The sequence below is a fragment of the Podarcis cretensis genome (assembly GCF_951804945.1).
Source record: "Podarcis cretensis genome assembly, chromosome: 14".
NCBI classification, from domain to species: Eukaryota; Metazoa; Chordata; class Lepidosauria; order Squamata; family Lacertidae; genus Podarcis; species Podarcis cretensis.
The window spans coordinates 50,232,750-50,249,478 of NC_137183.1; the positions used below are offsets into that span (position 1 = coordinate 50,232,750).

The following is a 16,729-nucleotide window of genomic DNA, read 5'->3' on the forward strand; positions in this document are numbered from 1 at the left end:
GCTGCATTATTTTGTCTGTTTTATATTGTATACAGCCAAACTTCGGTTCCTGAACTCCTCCGTTTTGGAATGTTTCGGCTCCCGAACGCTGAAAACCTGGAAGTAACTGATCCAGTTTTCAAACGATTTTCGGAAGCTAAACAGCTTCCGAGCCACATTTTTCACCCCCCCCCCAACTTTGCAGCTATCCCATTGATCCTCAGTTTTCAAACTTTCGGAAGCCGAACAATCTTCCAGAATGGATTAAGTTCGAAAACCAAGGTTCCACTGTATTGAAATCTACAGATGAAGGGTGGCATACAAATTTAATAAATAATGAAATAATAATTCCACCCCATCGGGACGCGGGTGGCGCTGTGGATTAAACCACAGAGCCTAGGACTTGCCGATCAGAAGGTCGGTGGTTCGAATCCCCGCGACGGGGTGAGCTCCCGTTGCTCGGTCCCTGCTCCTGCCAACCTAGCAGTTTGAAAGCACATCCAAGTGCAAGTAGATAAATAGGTACCACTCCGGTGGGAAGGTAAACGGCGTTTCTGTGTGCTGCTCTAGTTCGCCAGAAGCAGCTTAGTCATGCTGGCCACATGACCCAGAAGCTGTACGCCAGCTCCCTCGGCCAGTAAAGCGAGATGAGCACCACAACCCCAGAGTCGGTCACGACTGGACCTAATGGTCAGGGTTACCTTTACCTCTAATTCCACCCCATTCATTTCAGTACAAAGGAAACACAATGCAAACATGTGTGTACGTGACCAGCTACATAGCATCTGCAAACCGAAAGCAACAGCCGCAGCATATTTGCTGGATCGATTTCTGTTGCGGATAAGAGGCGAATAAGTGAACGTTGGCAATTTCTGCTCCCGTTTCTATTAACCGCCAGAATTCCCCAACGTCCCTAGGGAAAAGAATGGGTGAAAATTAGAAAAACGGGGTGTGAGAATTGGGAAGCGGGTCCCGTCCTCCTAACCCTTAAAAGATTATCCAGATTGGACTGGGAGCCCTGGAATTCTGCTGCCCTGCTGGTTTGACTATCCCTTCATGAAGCTCTATCAGGGATGGAGACTCTAAAACTGGGGGGAGGGGGCAAACATGGCCCTTTGGACTTCTATCTATCCCGTGGGACTCTCCCCAAGCCATACCCCCTCTATGCAGGTCACATCCTCCCCAGCTCTGCCCCACACCCTCAGTGAGAGTTTCTGCCTGGCTGGAATGTGTCCTTGACTCAGATGATGGCTCTTAGCCACCTGGGTGTGCAGAGAGTTGTGTGAGAGGGTAGGCAGGAACTGGCTTACCATACAAGGGTAACGTTCATATTTATTGCTCTGCCACCGCTAGCATGTGGCCCTTGAAAGGCTGGCCAGAAGGGAATGTGGCCCTCGGCCAGAAAACAGTTCCCCATCCCCGCCTGAGAGGAAAGATGGAAAACAATACAGGACTCTTGGATCGTCTGGATGGAAAACAAAGGTGTGTGTTTTGTAGAAATTAGCCTACTGTAGAAAGAGTAGATTTCCATTCATTTGCCAGCTGACAACTGTTGAAGTAGCTCAGTTGGTTGTGCATGAGACTCTTAATTTCAGAATCGTGGGTTTGAGCCCCACACTGAGCAAAAGATTCCTGCATTTCAGGGGGTTGGACTAAATGACCTTTGTGGTCCCTTCCGACTCTATCACTATATGATTCTATGATTTGCCTCCACCTGTTCCCCAAAAGACACCCAGAAGAGCACATTCTCCTAGCTTGAATCAGCTCTGCAGAAATCAAAACTGATTCTAATTCTTTCAGATTTATTTCTCAACATGACTGTTTAGGAAAGCTGCTGAATTTGGGGGTTTTGAACCGGGAGAATGGAAACAAGAGGACAGCGTCGAAGCACGGAATTGAAAACTTGAAAGGGCTGCCTTTAAAATACATTGACGAGCCAATCTTTCCTTCCTTTCTCGTTTTGTAAAAGTCTCAAAACAGATTTCAAAAGCAGAACTTGAAAAATATTGCAGATTCACAGAGCCAAATTAATTCTGACCATTTGCCAAATTTCAGCTTGAGGGGGGAATCCTTTTGGCTTTCGTCCTCCAGGAACAATAAAGCTTTCTTCCTTGTGTGCTGTCACAAGCTTTTTAGCTGCCGTGTGTTGGGAGGGAATGAGAGTGTCTCATGACGGAAGACCTCTGTCCAGTGTCACTTGACTGAGACACTAGTCAAAGAGCTACATATACCACAAATGTTCCAGAAAGTTCCCTTCAATGTGAAGCTCAGACCTTGCTCCTATGGGCAGCGAGTGCGAAATGGTCCACCTGTTCACAGGCTGCCATATCTGCTTCAGGATATGGGCTCACACTGCAGTGTTCTCCTGTCCAAAAAATAAAATAAAAATTCCTCTGTATAGAAAACCAGCAGGCTAGAATATTTCTCCCTGGCATACTATTCTTCTACCTGGAGGGATAGTTGGTGGGGTATAAAGTCCATTCAGTCTTGTGAGTCTATCCGCGAAAAATGATGTGGATGACCTCCTCTCTTGCCATTTGTGAGAACTGAGGCCTCCTTGCCCAACCTGAGATTCCACAGGCCTTCTTACGTTAGAAGGGCAGTCGCTTTGGCTTACACTGAGAGCCCAAAGGAGAACTTGGCTGGAACCAGGTCTCAGCTCAGAAACCTGGGTTTGTCGACCAGCTGCCCTCTTGAACCATCAAACGCTATGACAGAGAGGATGTTTCTGGGAGTTAAGGGTAGGGAAACTGTGGCCCTCCAGATGTTGATGGACTCCAACTCTCATCATCCCCAGCTAGCACGACCAAGGATGATGGGAAATGGAGTCCAATAATGTTTGGACCGGTGACTGGTTCCCCAACCCAGGCTTTCCCCCTCGCAAATGAGCTACCACAGTTCACACACACACATATTTTGGATTTTGAAGTGGCTCCTCAGCTCATTTCAACGTCCTCCCAAAGCAAACTAAATTTCAGTCCTGGAAATGGAGGCATGTCCGAGATTGGGAGAGGATGTTGAAGATGGCGGCCATCTTTACGGAAGCCAGATATAAAGCTAAACAGTGCTTGGTGGGTGGTGAACACCCCTGGCTGGGCCTTCCTTTGGGATAAGACGTCTTTTGGACTAGGCCAAGCCAGACCCAGGAAGGGTGCTTGGCAAAGGTCCTTTGGTGGCCCAGCTTTTGTGATGGCTTTAGCAGAATGGCCAAGCTCCTTTTTCTTGGGAAGCCTGTCCTCGTCTCTGGTTCCACAGCTGAATCCAAAGACATGTTTTTTCCTGCTTCTCCCCACGGGGCCAAGATGTGGTTTTCGGGCCTGCACCACTGATTCTGGCCCCTCGCCGGGCACGTCGAGGAGACTCTCCCAACGAGCTCTACAATGCCCGCTTGCTATCCAAGATGGCCTTCCAGTCGTCAGCCCATGAGTGCAGCCTCCGACGAAGAGGAGGCAGCTGGAGGTGCTTGTTGTGGCAGGCCGTGAAGAGGATGTGCTCCCAGCTCGGACTCTTCTCAGCTCCTGGAAGGCAAAGAAAACAAGGCAACTCAGGACCTTTTTAAACTGAATAACGTCTGTCTGTGGGGTTTTGTTTGGTTTTTTTAAAAAAAAATCTGTCACCTCACTACGCTATGGAATCTAATAGTGGGAATGAAAAGGGGAGAGAAGTTTCTAGTCCTCATGGGTGTAAAGATTGGCTTTATAACAGCTGGTGAAGTCTCACAATCCACTAACAGAGGTCTGCGCTCCAGTCTGCAGAGCTTGTATATCGTGGGAAGGCAACCTACGGCCCGTGGGCCAGATACAGCCCAATCGCCTTCTCAATCTGGCCCACAGACAGTCCGCGATTCAGTGTGTTTTTACATGAGTAGAATGTGTCCTTTTATTTAAAATGCATCTCTGGGTTATTTGTGGGGCATAGGAATTCGTTCTCCCCCCCCCCCTTTTCAAAATATAGTCCGGCCCCCCACAAGGTCTGAGGGACAGTGGACCGGCCCCCTGCTGAAAAAGTTTGCTGACCCTTATTGTATAGGTTTCAGGTTTTGTTTCTGTCCTCAAAGCAGAATTTTGAATTTCTTCAGGGTAGACACAGCCCTGTGTGTGCTATATGCCTGTAAACCCCAAAGTCTGTCGTAAGTGACTTTGCTTATTTACTACGGTAGCAACTGGCAGGTAGCCATATAGTGTACTAGCCAACAGATACCTGCAGCTGGGAGCAATGTGATCTAAACATGCCTACTTGGATGTAAGTCCCATTGTGTTTAATGGGGCTTGCTCCCAGGTAAGTGGCTGTAGCCTCAGGAGTGGCTGGATTATGTTTGTCGTGACACACAGAAGAATTGCCTAAAAGCAAAAAAAACGGTATTCTCACAGCTCCTTCACGTCCCTGCCTGCCAATAACCTCTGAGCTCCTCTGTGTCCCTCCATCCCTGCTCCATTTAAACTCCTGCTGTTGTTTAAAGCCATCATTTGAAATCCTGCTTCTCTTTCACTCCCCCTTCACCCTTGCCCTGACTTCATGCGAATCCAGGATTGTGATGCAGGCCTAAAATGGGAGTTGCGTGATGACAGCCTTATGTTTTTATGTCTATAGGAAGATACAAACTGAAGCTCAATCCAGATCAGGCTGAGACACTGTTAGTGGGTGGTTCCCTAGACCGGATGGATGGGAGGTTGCCTGCTCTTAGCTTGGATCTATTGGTAGCTTGGATCTATTGGTCTGGATCTATAGCTGGATCTTTTGCTGTCGCTTGAGGCTCAGGTGGCCTCGGTGGCACAGAGTGTCTTCCATCAGCTTGGGCTGGTTGTCCAGCTGTGCCCTTATCTGGACAGGGATAGCCTAACTACTGTTGTGCAAGCTCTGGTATAAAAATTCAAATAAATAAGCACAGTATGTGTCAATGTTGAAGGGCTTTTGGGGCCTTCACTGCCTTGCACTTCCATCCCCCCACCAGCCCCCGATGCCCTTTCCCTTGGGACAACCCCTTCACCTATTATATCAGGCCTGTCGTCGATCAGCAGGTCGCCAGAGACTACCGTCTTATCTCGGGTGAGGACGATCTGTTCCAGAAACTCTTGGCCCAAGTGCTTCTCCACCCAGGCGTACTGGAAAGTGGAAAAGGAAACAGTGGAAGAAAAGAGTTTGTGGGCAGAGGGTGTGAGGAGGATGGAACTGGCATGACCAGCAAACCACAATGACCAAAAAACCCAAAATAAACCCCATTATGGGGAAGCAGGGAGAGGGAAGTGGAGCTTAACTTTGAGCCAAGACTTGGAACACTCCAGATGGGCTGGTGTCTGCACAAAATTTGACTGCAATCTTGCACTAGGTGCAGTTATGGAACCAGCTCCCCACAGCTTTGAGGCTGATCCAGGAGTCCGTGCCTTTTAATTGGCTTTTCATATCAGTCTTTTCGTGGAGGGTTCTACTTTATTCGTCACTTTAATGCCCTCTCCTGGTCTCATCCTGGCTCCCCGGAGTTTCACTGCAAATTTGATCACTTTATTTTCGTTCTTGATTTCACTTACTTCTCAGCAATAATTACATACTGCTTAAAATACAGACCCTCCCTAAGCAGTTTATATAAAACGTACTATAAAATTGCAATTGTTAATATCAGGCAGGTGTCTTCGTTGTGATGTTTTCGACACCGGCTAGAAACCTTTCTTTTGTTCCGGCGAGCACCTCCAGACATAAAATCAATTGTGCACGTCTGTTGTTTTTAAAACTGTTGATGTTGCCTATATTTTGATCATTTTCTTATGCCTCCTTTTTTTCAAAGTCTGCTTTTACCACTAGTTTCAACGAATATTTAATACCAGGAAAACCCAGGAAATGTATTGGCAATTTCCAGCCAGGGAAAGCCTGGCTAAACAGATGGGTTTTAAGAAGGCGGTCAAAACACACGGCTTAGTTCCTGCCTCTCCAGACTGCACGTAGGAGGGTGTTCCCATCAGAAAGATTCTGAATTTCGTCACTGTCCTCTGCTCTGGGAATCCTTTTGATTGAAAGGCTGGCTACAAATTGTCTAAATGAAGAAATAGTAATAAAAATAATATACCCGTTACCTTTTCGTATGGGCAATACCGATACTTCCTGATGGGACTAGTACATATGAACACATCGGTCCTACCATGACAGAAAAGAGAGAAAGGGAAGGAGGGAAGGAGAGGGAGAGAGTGGAGAAGAAAAAATAATCCACATTTGCATTTATTCATCCTGGCCTTCCTGCAAAAAAAAAAAAAATAGCTCAAGTGTGCTCTGCATAAAGGTAAAGGTAAAGGTACCCCTGCCCGTACGGGCCAGTCTTGACAGACTCTGGGGTTGTGCGCCCATCTCACTTAAGAGGCCAGGGGCCAGCGCTGTCCGGAGACACTTCCGGGTCACGTGGCCAGCGTGACATCGCTGCTCTGGCGAGCCAGAGCCGCACACGGAAACGCCGTTTACCTTCCCGCTGGTAAGCGGTCCCTATTTATCTACTTGCACCCGGAGGTGCTTTCGAACTGCTAGGTTGGCAGGCGCTGGGACCGAGCAGCGGGAGCGCACCCCGCCGCAGGGATTCGAACCGCCGACCTTTCAATCGACAAGCCCTAGGCGCTGAGGCTTTAACCCACAGCGCCACCATATATGCAAAAGGCTGCCTCAGATGGAGTCAGACCACTTAGCCCAGGGGTCAGATAACTAAGGCCCAAAGGCCAGATGTGGCCCCCCAGGCTCGTAAATCCGGCCTGCGGACCCTGCCGCCCGCTCGGTCAGTCCCTATGCACTGCGGACGCCTCACCGTGCGGGGACTGACTTTTGCGATGCTGGCACGGCATCTGGGCGGGCAACGATGCTGGCGCGGCTTCGGATTGGCTGCAGGAAGTTCCTGTAGCCAATCCCAAGCGCGCTGCCCACGGCTGAGGTAAACCTGGCACGGCCATGGACAGAGAGGCCAGAGGACAGGTTACAGGTCTGGGCCATGCCATGGGCATCGTGACGGGTGCATCGCAGGGCTTCAGCCAGAGCGTGGCACGCCTGCTGGCCCCATGCCTGGTGCCCAGCTTCGCGCAACTGCTGGTAGCGCGCTCGGCGGCCGCGCTGGAGGGCAAGCTCAAACAAACTTTCTTTTAACATCTTTTGTTTAATTACAGACAGTAAAATAGCTCAAATAGTTAGGAGGGCGAGTGGAGAGGAAATCCTGGATGTATAAAAACCCTCCATGGTCAGCTTGGAAATAAGAACATCCGAAGTACTTCTGGAATATTCGCTGGTTTCTCTTTTCGGCCACGATAGGGGAAGAAAGCAGCCTCGTTTCAGTTTGGAAAAGCTGAAATGACAATGCCTTGCCAGAGCGGGAGCAAGGTGAGGTCCAAGAAGGTGTGTTTTTGGGGGGGGGCTGGGGGGAGAGCTGTGCACCGCCTGCCCGGCACTCCGCATGCGCGGCATGTCCGCCAACCTGGCCTCAGACGATGGGCCACAGTGCGTGGTTTACGCCACCTGGGAGATCTGCGGGGACGGACTGATGGAGCGGCTGCTGCCTGTCAACAATGCCGGTGAACGGGCGGTGCCAAGATGTGCTCCTGAGCACGTGCTAAGTGCGTTCCTCCTCCAGGTCCAGAAGCAGTTGCAGGACCAGCTTGCCGGGTATTTATATTTTTCAAAATATAGTCCGGCCTCCCACAAGTTCTGAGGGACAGTGGTCCGGCCCCGTGATGAAAAAGTTTGCTGAACCCTGACTTAGTCTATCATTCTCAGGAATATTGACACTGCCTGGAAGCATCTCTACAGAATCCCAGGCCGGTCTTGCCCAGTCCTGCTCCCTGCTGTATTTGTTTAAAGTTAGCTTAAAATGCTTAGGAACCCAGAGAAGCTTAAAAAAAGGATCTGTTGTAAGAATCTCCCTGCCCTCAAGCTTGCAGTCTAAAAGACATGGCACACAAGGAAAGTGGGATGGGGAGGGAGAAGGGGGGAAGCAATGGAAATAGTTCAGGTAGGGGTGGCTAGATGACAGTTGAGGGTGGGCCAAAAGTAGCTGGTCTGTCAGCTAAGGCAATGGAACAACTAGAGAGGTTGGATTTGAACCTCAAAGACTGTGTTGCCTAGTCCGAGGCCAAAATGAGTGGATATGTGCTATATTCCCAGCTCACCTACCATGAATGCGGGTCAGGAATTTGGAGGGTCTGGTGCAAGGGAGAAAAAGAAAGAGGGTTCTGTACCCCAGTGTTTCCCAACTTTGTGCCTCCAGCTGTTTTTGGACTACAATTCCCATCATCCCTTGCCACTGGTCTTGCTAGTCAGGGATGATGGGAGTTGTAGTTCAAAAACAGCTGGAGGCACAAGGTTGGGAAACACTGCTGTACCCTACTGTCCAGCTCCTTTCCTCTGCAGTACTAACCCAGGCTTTTAGCACCATCCTCTAATGAAATTTAAGCCTGATCAATGAGATCTTAAGTGTGCTCACTCAGAAGTATCCCACATGCAGCTTTCTCCTGAGTAAGTGCGCACAGGACTGCAGCTCGAGTATGTTTGCATGTATCCTGGCCATTCTTTAACTACAAGGTGCCAGGGGTGACTGATGCCCATGTGAATGGTTGGGCGGAAGGTAAGGAGGCCAACAGTAGGTGGCGCTAGAGCCAATGTTAGAAACTCAGGTATATAAGCTAATCACCAAAAGGCACCTAGGCTATGGTCGCTACAGAGGAATGCCTAGGTGCCTTTTCCACCCAATGAGACTTATTAAGATGATTGTTATTATGATTATTCATTTCTACACCGCTTTGTATTTAAAAGGGGGGGGGGGAATCTCAGAGAGGTTTACAAGACGTTAAAACGTCAAATAAAACAATCCAGAATAAAACAAATTCAAGCGTCCTGGAAAATATTTCAGATCCTTCTCCAAGTGACATTTTGCTGTCCCCAGATTTATTTGCCTACTTAAATTATAGAGCTATCCCATAGCAGAAGGACTTTAAGGAAGTGGGATGTAGTGGTTAGAGTGTTGGACTAGGACCTGGGAGATCAGGTTTCAAATCCCCACTCAGTCAGGAAGCTCACTGAGTGACCTTGGGCCAGTCACAGCCTCTTCACCCACCTCACAGGGTCGTGGTGGTGATTAACTGAGGAAGGGGGTGAACCATAGACTGGAATATAAATGCAGCAAATAAGCTCTTCTGCTTAAGAAAACTGGATGGTTCAGCCCGCTAGCCTAGCATCCAGAGATCTCCACGTGGGCGCAATTGGACCCCAAAACATGCCTGGTGCCTGGGGGATTTCCAACATTGGCCAGAGCCAATGACAAACGGAACCTACTAATGGTAGTTTTGTCCCTATCCTCCTCCTCTTCCCTGCCAAATTCTGCAAGGGGCATCACTGAGACTGTGGAGGAGGAGGAAGCTGACAGCCAGTGGATTACTTGCAAGTAAGAAGGGAGACAGGGGGGACCTAGCAGAGAACAGATTGAGGTTTTTTTTTATGGGAGCAGCACCCCATCTCCCCTAACAGACTAGCCCCTGCTGCAAAATGCCGCTTAGAGGGAAAATGCAGAAACAAAGGGAAGTGACCGATCACAAATCAACAGAATAAGTAACAGCAGCAGTTAAAATAACAACTGACAGTTAAGTCCAGTCGTGAACAACTCTAGGGTTGCAGCGCTCATCTCGCTTTACTGGCTGAGGGAGCCGATGTTTGTCCACAGACAGTTTTTCCGAGTCATGTGGCCAGCGTGAGTAAGCCGCTTCTGGCGAAACCAGAGCAGCGCACGGAAACACTGTTTACCTTCCCGCCGGAGTGGTACCTATTTATCTACTTGCACTTTGACATGCTTTCGAACTGCTAGGTTGGCAGGAGCTGGGACCAAGCAACGGGAGCTCACTCCGTCGCAGGGATTCGAACTGCCGACCTACCGATTGGCAAGCCCAAGAGGCTCAGAGGATTAACCCACAGCGCCACCCGCGTCCCTAAAATAACAACAGCCGATAACAAATAGATAAAATGTTGCTGTTGTTGACTGATTCATGCATTTAGTGCCGTGTATTGATAGATATCGCCCGGCCTTATAGCTCATGCTCGCCCTGGGACCATTTGGTGTAGGGAGGGCTAGAAGGACAAAATAATGAAAATAAAGGAAGAAGCCCGTCTGGTGGAAGAGCAGGGGTGTGCCTGCATGGGCAGCTTCTCCCTTGCAAATTCCGCCAAACATACTCACTCTTTTAACTCGGCCATCTGCTTGACAGCTTCCACGGCCCCTGGGAGCGGATCCAGTTCCAGGAAGAAGTTCTTTGACTCCCAAATGCCAATTGCCTTTTCCTGCAAAGAGTTTTGGAGCAAGAAGGTTGAGGAGGGGGAGAACATTAGCTTGTTAAGTCTGTTGCCCTCTTGGCTGCTCTCCTGCACAACAGAATCCATGAGGACAGCTTGAGCAGCAACATTTGAATAAGGGCTGCATACAGAGCACATTTGGAACACCTGACTTTCCTCAAAGAATTCTGGGGGTTGTAGTTTACCCCCTCGCCAGCCTGCCCAGCCCTCCCCGCTTATCCGATCAGTTAAACCAATAGCAGCAAGAGGGAACAGAATCGCTCGGCCCAGGCCCAGATCAGAGTTAGCTACTCGCTGCTCGGTGGAGCAACCTCGTGGACTTTGAACATGCTCAGACTTTTGTCATTAATAAAAACACAGAGACGGGGTTGTGCAGGAGATGGAGAACAGGCCTGAAACTTGGGTTCAATTCCAAGGCACTTACTTACCTGCCAGCCTCATTTCCACTCTATGCAACAGGTGGATAACAGTGGCCTGCCTTATAGGGCCGTTGTGAGCATTAATAATAATAAAAAGCCTTGGAGGTGACTTTGCCTATTTAAAAGTGCTTGTTATTATCTACTACTGTAAACAAATGCGTATTTATTTATTTCTATGAGGGTCTACCCTTGAAGAAGACTTAGAAATTTCAACTGGTCCAAAATGCAACAGCCAGATTTCTCTCTGGAGTTCCTATGCATATAACCCCTGTTTCAAAACTGTGTTCAAGTTGGTTTTCAGGTCCAGTTCAAGGAGACAGTGGCAGACTCCGGGTTCTCAAATTTCAGCAGTGATCTGTGTGGCACTAAAATTTGGCGCCCCCCCCCCTACCTCTCACACATCATTGTTGCAGCGCTGGCATGCAGTGCTGCCAAACCAGTCACACAACACTAAAACCGCCTCACATTTTAGGGTTCAAAGCCCTAAATGACTTGGGCCCCAAATATCTGAAGGTGGCCTCCTTCCCCACAGACTCTCCTGGGTATTAGGATCTTGGTAGTTCCATCCATCACCTGTAGAAACTCAGGATGGCAGCAGCGGCCCAGAAGATTGCATGCTGCTTTGTGGCAGCTTTTGGGTTGTGGAATTCCATGCCCACAGAGATGTGTCTGGCACCTTTATTGTATGGTTTCCTTGACATGCTGAAGACACACTTGACCTAACCTAGGCTTTGACACACGAGATAAATATCTGTACACATTCCAGGCTACTCTGCACCCAGTGAGCTGCCAGTACACATGACTTGGCCACAATCCGTACCTATCCTGTCATTTATTTATGAAATACTGTGTTTTGATGAATTTCCCCAGCAAACCAGCTTCAATCCAAATTGAGAAAAAGAACGACCTAGCTGTGTGGTAAGCCTGTATTGTGTACACAGCCATATTTTCAGGATCCATCCTTTTTTTTTCTTTTTGGAAATGTTGTACAGAATGTTAATGTTTTGTGTTTCTTCCTCCCTCCTCCTTAAGGCATCATGTTTTTAATGGCATTACCCCAGTATGTTTTACATGTAAGACGCTCAGAGACCTTTTAGGTAACAAGCGATTAATAAGTTTCAAAACCACAACAGTATTCCTACCACTATACAGTGGTACCTCTGGTTAAGAACTTAATTCGTTCCGGAGGTCCGTTCTTAACCTGAAACTGTTCTTAACCTGAGGTACCGCTTTAGCTAAAGGGGCCTCCCGCTGTCGCCGCCGGAGAATGATTTCTGTCCTCATCCTGAAGCAAAGTTCTTAACCCGAGGTACTATTTCTGGGTTAGCGGAGTCTGTAACTTGAAGCGTCTGTAACCCGAGGTACCACTGTTTCAATATAAAATAGTGGTAACCTGTCCTGGAACCTTACTGTGAATGGTAGATAACAAATCCAACAAGCAACAACACCAAATTTCATTTGTTTTGCTCCAGCTGCATTTCCCTTTCTGTTTCTCTCTGGTCTCCCTTCTGTTTAATTATATACTGCAAGCCCCTTGGGGTTTTGTATTTACAAATCCCCTTGGAGATTTGTATTTTTGTATTTTGCAAGGCACTGTGGGTGGTGTTGATGCTAATAATGAGCAATTTCCTTCATTTTACTCCAGCTGCAATTCCCTTTCCGTTCCTTGGTGGGCCTCCCTTGCGTCTAGTTATATATGGTGAGCCCCTCGGGGCAGAGATCTGTCCTCTTGTAATCTGCAAGCTGCCTTTACTGACATTATGTTGATAACAACAAACAACAACAACAACAACAACAAGGCCACTGACTCACACTCAGCTCCGATTCCAGCTGCCCATACTGCTCCGAGACCCAGAACCCCCTGCGGTCTTCCAAGGAGATGTGGGGCTTCTCCGGATACTTGGCTCTGAACTTCTTGAGGAAGCCCCCCTCGAAATCCGCCAGCACCCCGTCCATGTCCACCAAGACCCGCAGGCGCCGGCGGCGGCCGGGGGCGCAGCGCGAAGAGGCGCTGCGTCTGCTGCAGTGCGCAAAACAGCCGGCGCCCGAGGCCAGGAAAGGGGCGCAGCAGCCGCGCAGGGCTGGCCGCGGGTGCAAGAAGAAGCTGCTCATGGCTAGCATGGAGAAGGGCGGAATCTCTCTCTTAAAAAACCGGGGAAGGGCGCCGGATCAAGGCTTCCTCGTCGCTGCGCTCCCAAATCCCCAGCCTCCTTTTCTGCAACTGCTGCATCACGCCGGGTTTTCTGTCTCTCTGCGGCGCACAGATTTGGGGAGCCCCACGAGGTCCGCCAAACCCGCAGATAATTGCAATTATTGGTGCAATTATTGCCGCTGCAGCACGGAGTCCGGCCGCTCCCTTCTTGCTTCCTCGCCCCGATTTGCAGCCAAAGAGGAGCCCCGGGAGAGGAGATGGAGAGGGCGGCGAGGCGAGGCGAGGCGAGGGCACCCGGGCCCCCGGCTGCGCAAAAGCAGCGGCAGGGTGGCGCTCAAGGGCGCGGCTCAGGGTGCGCTACGCTCGTCCCGCGCAAGATCCGCACGGGCTTCCTTCTCCTCGCCCCCTTTGCGACGGAGAAGGGCGCTCCGTGGGGCTACTCGGGGTGCTTCCGCAGCGCTGGGGGTGCCCCGATGCGCGCGCGCCTCTGGGTTGCAGCCGAGCCGCGGGAGCCGCTCTCTCGCCCTCCTCCCGAGGCGCCGGCAGAGCAGCCCAACCCGGCAGTGCTCCGGTTCTCCTTCCCATCGCCCGCGGGAGGAGCTGCGGGTGGGGAGGGGGTTGGGGCTTGCGCTCCCGGCAGCTCCAAGCGCCGCCTCGCAGCAGCGGCATGTTTCCAGCGCCGGCCGGGAAGCGCGCGCCACCAGCTCCTTGCGTGGGATCGCGTGGGTTCTCCCCAACAGTGCCGGATTTACGTATAAGCTAAACAAGCTATAGCTTAGGGTCCACCTCTCTTGGGGACCCCCCAAAATATACTTCTTCTTAATTGTATTTCACTATTAATATACTTCTTTTTTTATTACAAATATTTATTAGATTTTTCCAAATTAATACAAAAAGACAAACAAAAAACAAAAATGCACAAAAAGTAACAAAAATACAGAAAAACAAAACAAATGTAATTTTCATTACTTATTTCCATTAACTTATTTCCCAGACTTCCTCTCACCTCCCCCTTTTGTATTCCAGTTTGAGTTCTTAACTCAGCAAATCCTTATCACTATTAATATACTTCTTAATTGTATTTCAGTTCAGTTATTTTGATAAAATACATATTTTGTTATGTGCAAATGGCTATTAAAGGTAAAGGTAAAGGTACCCCTGCCCGTACGGGCCAGTCTTGACAGACTCTGGGGTTGTGCGCCCATCTCACTTAAGAGGCCAGGGGCCAGCGCTGTCCGGAGACACTTCCGGGTCACGTGGCCAGCGTGACATCGCTGCTCTGGCAAGCCAGAGCCGCACACGGAAACGCCGTTTACCTTCCCGCTGGTAAGCGGTCCCTATTTATCTACTTGCACCCGGAGGTGCTTTCGAACTGCTAGGTTGGCAGGCGCTGGGACCGAGCAGCGGGAGCGCACCCCGCCGCAGGGATTCGAACCGCCGACCTTTCGATCGGCAAGTCCTAGGCGCTGAGGCTTTAACCCACAGCGCCACCTGCGTCCCATGCAAATGGCTATTAGGTCCATAAATTACCATAGAGCATATATTCAACACAAAAAACAGCGACAATTTGTTGTTGACAAAGGACCGCTGGACATAGAAAGGGCCCTATTACCTTCAGTAGCTTAGGGCCTCATCAAACCTAAATCTGGCCCTGCTCCATCGCCTCCCTCCTTGCACTGGAAGTAAACCCAGGGGTAGGAAACACCTCCTCAATTGGGCCGCTTCCCCCACTGCAAAAAAAGACGGCCCAAGCAAGGTCAGCTGCGCAGCCTGATCTCATACCCTCCAACATTTATCCAATGAAAATAGGGACGTCCATTCTATAGTATTAGTATTAGTACCCCGCCCATCTGACTGGGTTGCCCCAGCCCCTCTGGGTGGCTTCCAGCATGAATAAAAACATAATAAAGCAATAAACATTGTAAAACTTTCCTATGCAGGGCTGTCTTCTAAAGGTAGTACTATATAGCTACTTATCTCCTTGGCTCAGGAGTTGCATAACTCCATGCCCTCCAACATCACTCCGATGAAAATAGGGACGTCCTAAGGAAAAGTGGGACATTCCGGGATCAAATCAGAAACTGGGATGGCTTCTGTAAATCTGGGGTTGTCCGCAGAAAATAGGGAAATTTGGAGGGCATGTGATCCTGCACGTGTTTACATGGAAGGAAGTTTCGTTTTGTTCAGCAGGGCTTTCAGGGTGCATGAGGAGGACTACGGGCAGGCTTGGCTCCAGAATAATCAGGTTCTGATGCCAAGGTTCAACATGGTGTATACAATTCGAAGAAGTGGGCCTCTGAGCATGTGCAGAATGCCTTTCCAGCAAAGGTTGATGAGCGCACAAGCAGTTCCAACATTGAGGTGTCAGAGCTGAGCTCCTGTGAGCTCTGGGTGAAAAAAAGCCCTTATTATTATTTAAAAATTATTAATCACCCTAAGGTCCCAGGGTGAAAGTCCAAGCAACCTAACTAAAGGTGCTCATATTCCTTGGTTGCCCCTGCTCCAGCTTTGTTGAAACTCAGTGGAAACTCCTGGAAGTATAAAACTGTCTTTTGTGATTGTTATACTTTGCAGAGAGTGCTGTATTTTATTGTGCAATAGCAACTACAGGCAGAATTAACCATATCTTTAAAATAATAATGATAATAGTTGTGAAAGCCAGGGGTTATTTTTCAGCAGGAACTTACTGGAACTCAGTTCCGGCACCTGTTAGGTGGATGCCATTGCCATTATAAGAGAAGCTTTCATGGTGAGTTCCAGCACCTCTTTTTCAAGAAAGATGAAAGCACTGGTGAAAGCCATTTTTTCACAAAACATCTCCTAGATCATAATTATCTCACTTATTCTGTACTGTAGCCCAGAACTCTATCCTCACTGCTTCTTGAGCAAATCCCATTTCCTCAATGTTTCTGGAAGCATAACAGGCTGCAGATTGAAGTAGGCCTCATTCACATCACCTGTTTATAATATGTGGGTTACAATACACTATTTTTGTTTACTCAGAACAGCTATTCGCCATATGAACATATATGGTTTTCTGGAGCATAAGACATGAGATGATGAAGGTGAGAAGAGGTCACTGGCAAAAGAGATACAGCTTTGCCAAAAAAACCACCCTGAACTTGAAGTGCTGTTCCATTATTAGGTACAGACTGGATATACATCAGCCCCTGATGTCCACACTGGGAATATCAAGTGAAGGATGAGCTCATCTCTTCTTAGGATTTCCTGGTATCGTGCTGCTCACAGCACAACAACTGATTTCCCCTCTCTCAAATGGGACCTCTTAACATTGGCGCCTGAAATGCATTTCTCAAAAACAAATGTCATTTTTAGAAGGTTCCAGAAGAAGCATTGAAAGAACTAGTTCTGAGGTGAGGTGGATTGCTTTGTGTCTCCCAAATAATTAGAAATTAGAATCCTCAGTAGAAAGTTGGCACACAAAAGTGCCACGCTCAGCAGAAAACAGGAACTCTGTGTACTCTTTATGGATTTGAGTCTGCTTTATCTAAAGCAGGCTTCCTCAACCTCAGCCCTCCAGATGTTTTTGGCCTACAACTCTCATGATCCGTAGCTAGCAGGACCAGTGGTCAGGAATGATGGGAACTGTAGTCTCAAAACATCCGGAGGGCTGAGGTTGAGGAAGCCTGATCTAAAGTATCTGATGAAGTACTGTAGATTCTCCAATCCATGGAAATTTGTGCCATTAGGCACCTCCTGCCCCTGAGCTGTTTCTCTGCAAGTCAGTCATTATGAGAACTACTATTTAATAAAGGTTGCCCGAGTTTGCTTTCTTCCTCTTTCCTCCCTATCCATTTTCCCTTTTGTAATGTGGATTTTTTTTTTAGACTGTAAGGCTGCAGGCAGGGACTGTCTGATTTAA

At 48.8% G+C, this 16,729-nt stretch overlaps 1 protein-coding gene across 2 annotated transcripts; it reads right to left on the bottom strand.

Annotated features, from left to right (window-relative positions):
• Nucleotides 1–1,764: 1,764 nt before the first annotated feature.
• NT5M (5',3'-nucleotidase, mitochondrial) lies at nucleotides 1,765–13,489 on the bottom strand. Of its 2 annotated transcripts, XM_079952722.1 has the most exons (5): nucleotides 12,507–13,462; nucleotides 10,163–10,263; nucleotides 6,045–6,105; nucleotides 4,967–5,081; nucleotides 3,217–3,497 (listed from the first exon to the last, which is right to left on the bottom strand). In XM_079952722.1, the coding sequence occupies exons 1-5, from the start codon at nucleotides 12,813–12,815 to the stop codon at nucleotides 3,355–3,357; spliced, it is 729 nt and encodes a 242-aa protein (XP_079808848.1). In that variant the 5' UTR covers nucleotides 12,816–13,462; the 3' UTR covers nucleotides 3,217–3,354. The 2 variants fall into 2 exon arrangements, with proteins under 2 accessions (XP_079808847.1, XP_079808848.1); XM_079952721.1 differs by lacking the exon at nucleotides 4,967–5,081 and having other exon boundaries at nucleotides 1,765–3,497; nucleotides 12,507–13,489.
• Between the last annotated feature and the right edge of the window lie 3,240 nt (nucleotides 13,490–16,729).

Coding starts and splice junctions, on each gene's coding strand:
- NT5M (XM_079952721.1), bottom strand. CDS start 12,815: ATGCTAGCCATGAGCAGCTTCTTCTTGCACCCGCGGCCAGCCCTGCGC. Junction 6,106..10,162: donor CAGATGGCCGAGTTAAAAGA/GTGAGTATGTTT, acceptor CTGTCATGGTAG/GACCGATGTGTTCATATGTA. Junction 3,498..6,044: donor GGTATTGCCCATACGAAAAG/GTAACGGGTATA, acceptor TTTGCCTTCCAG/GAGCTGAGAAGAGTCCGAGC.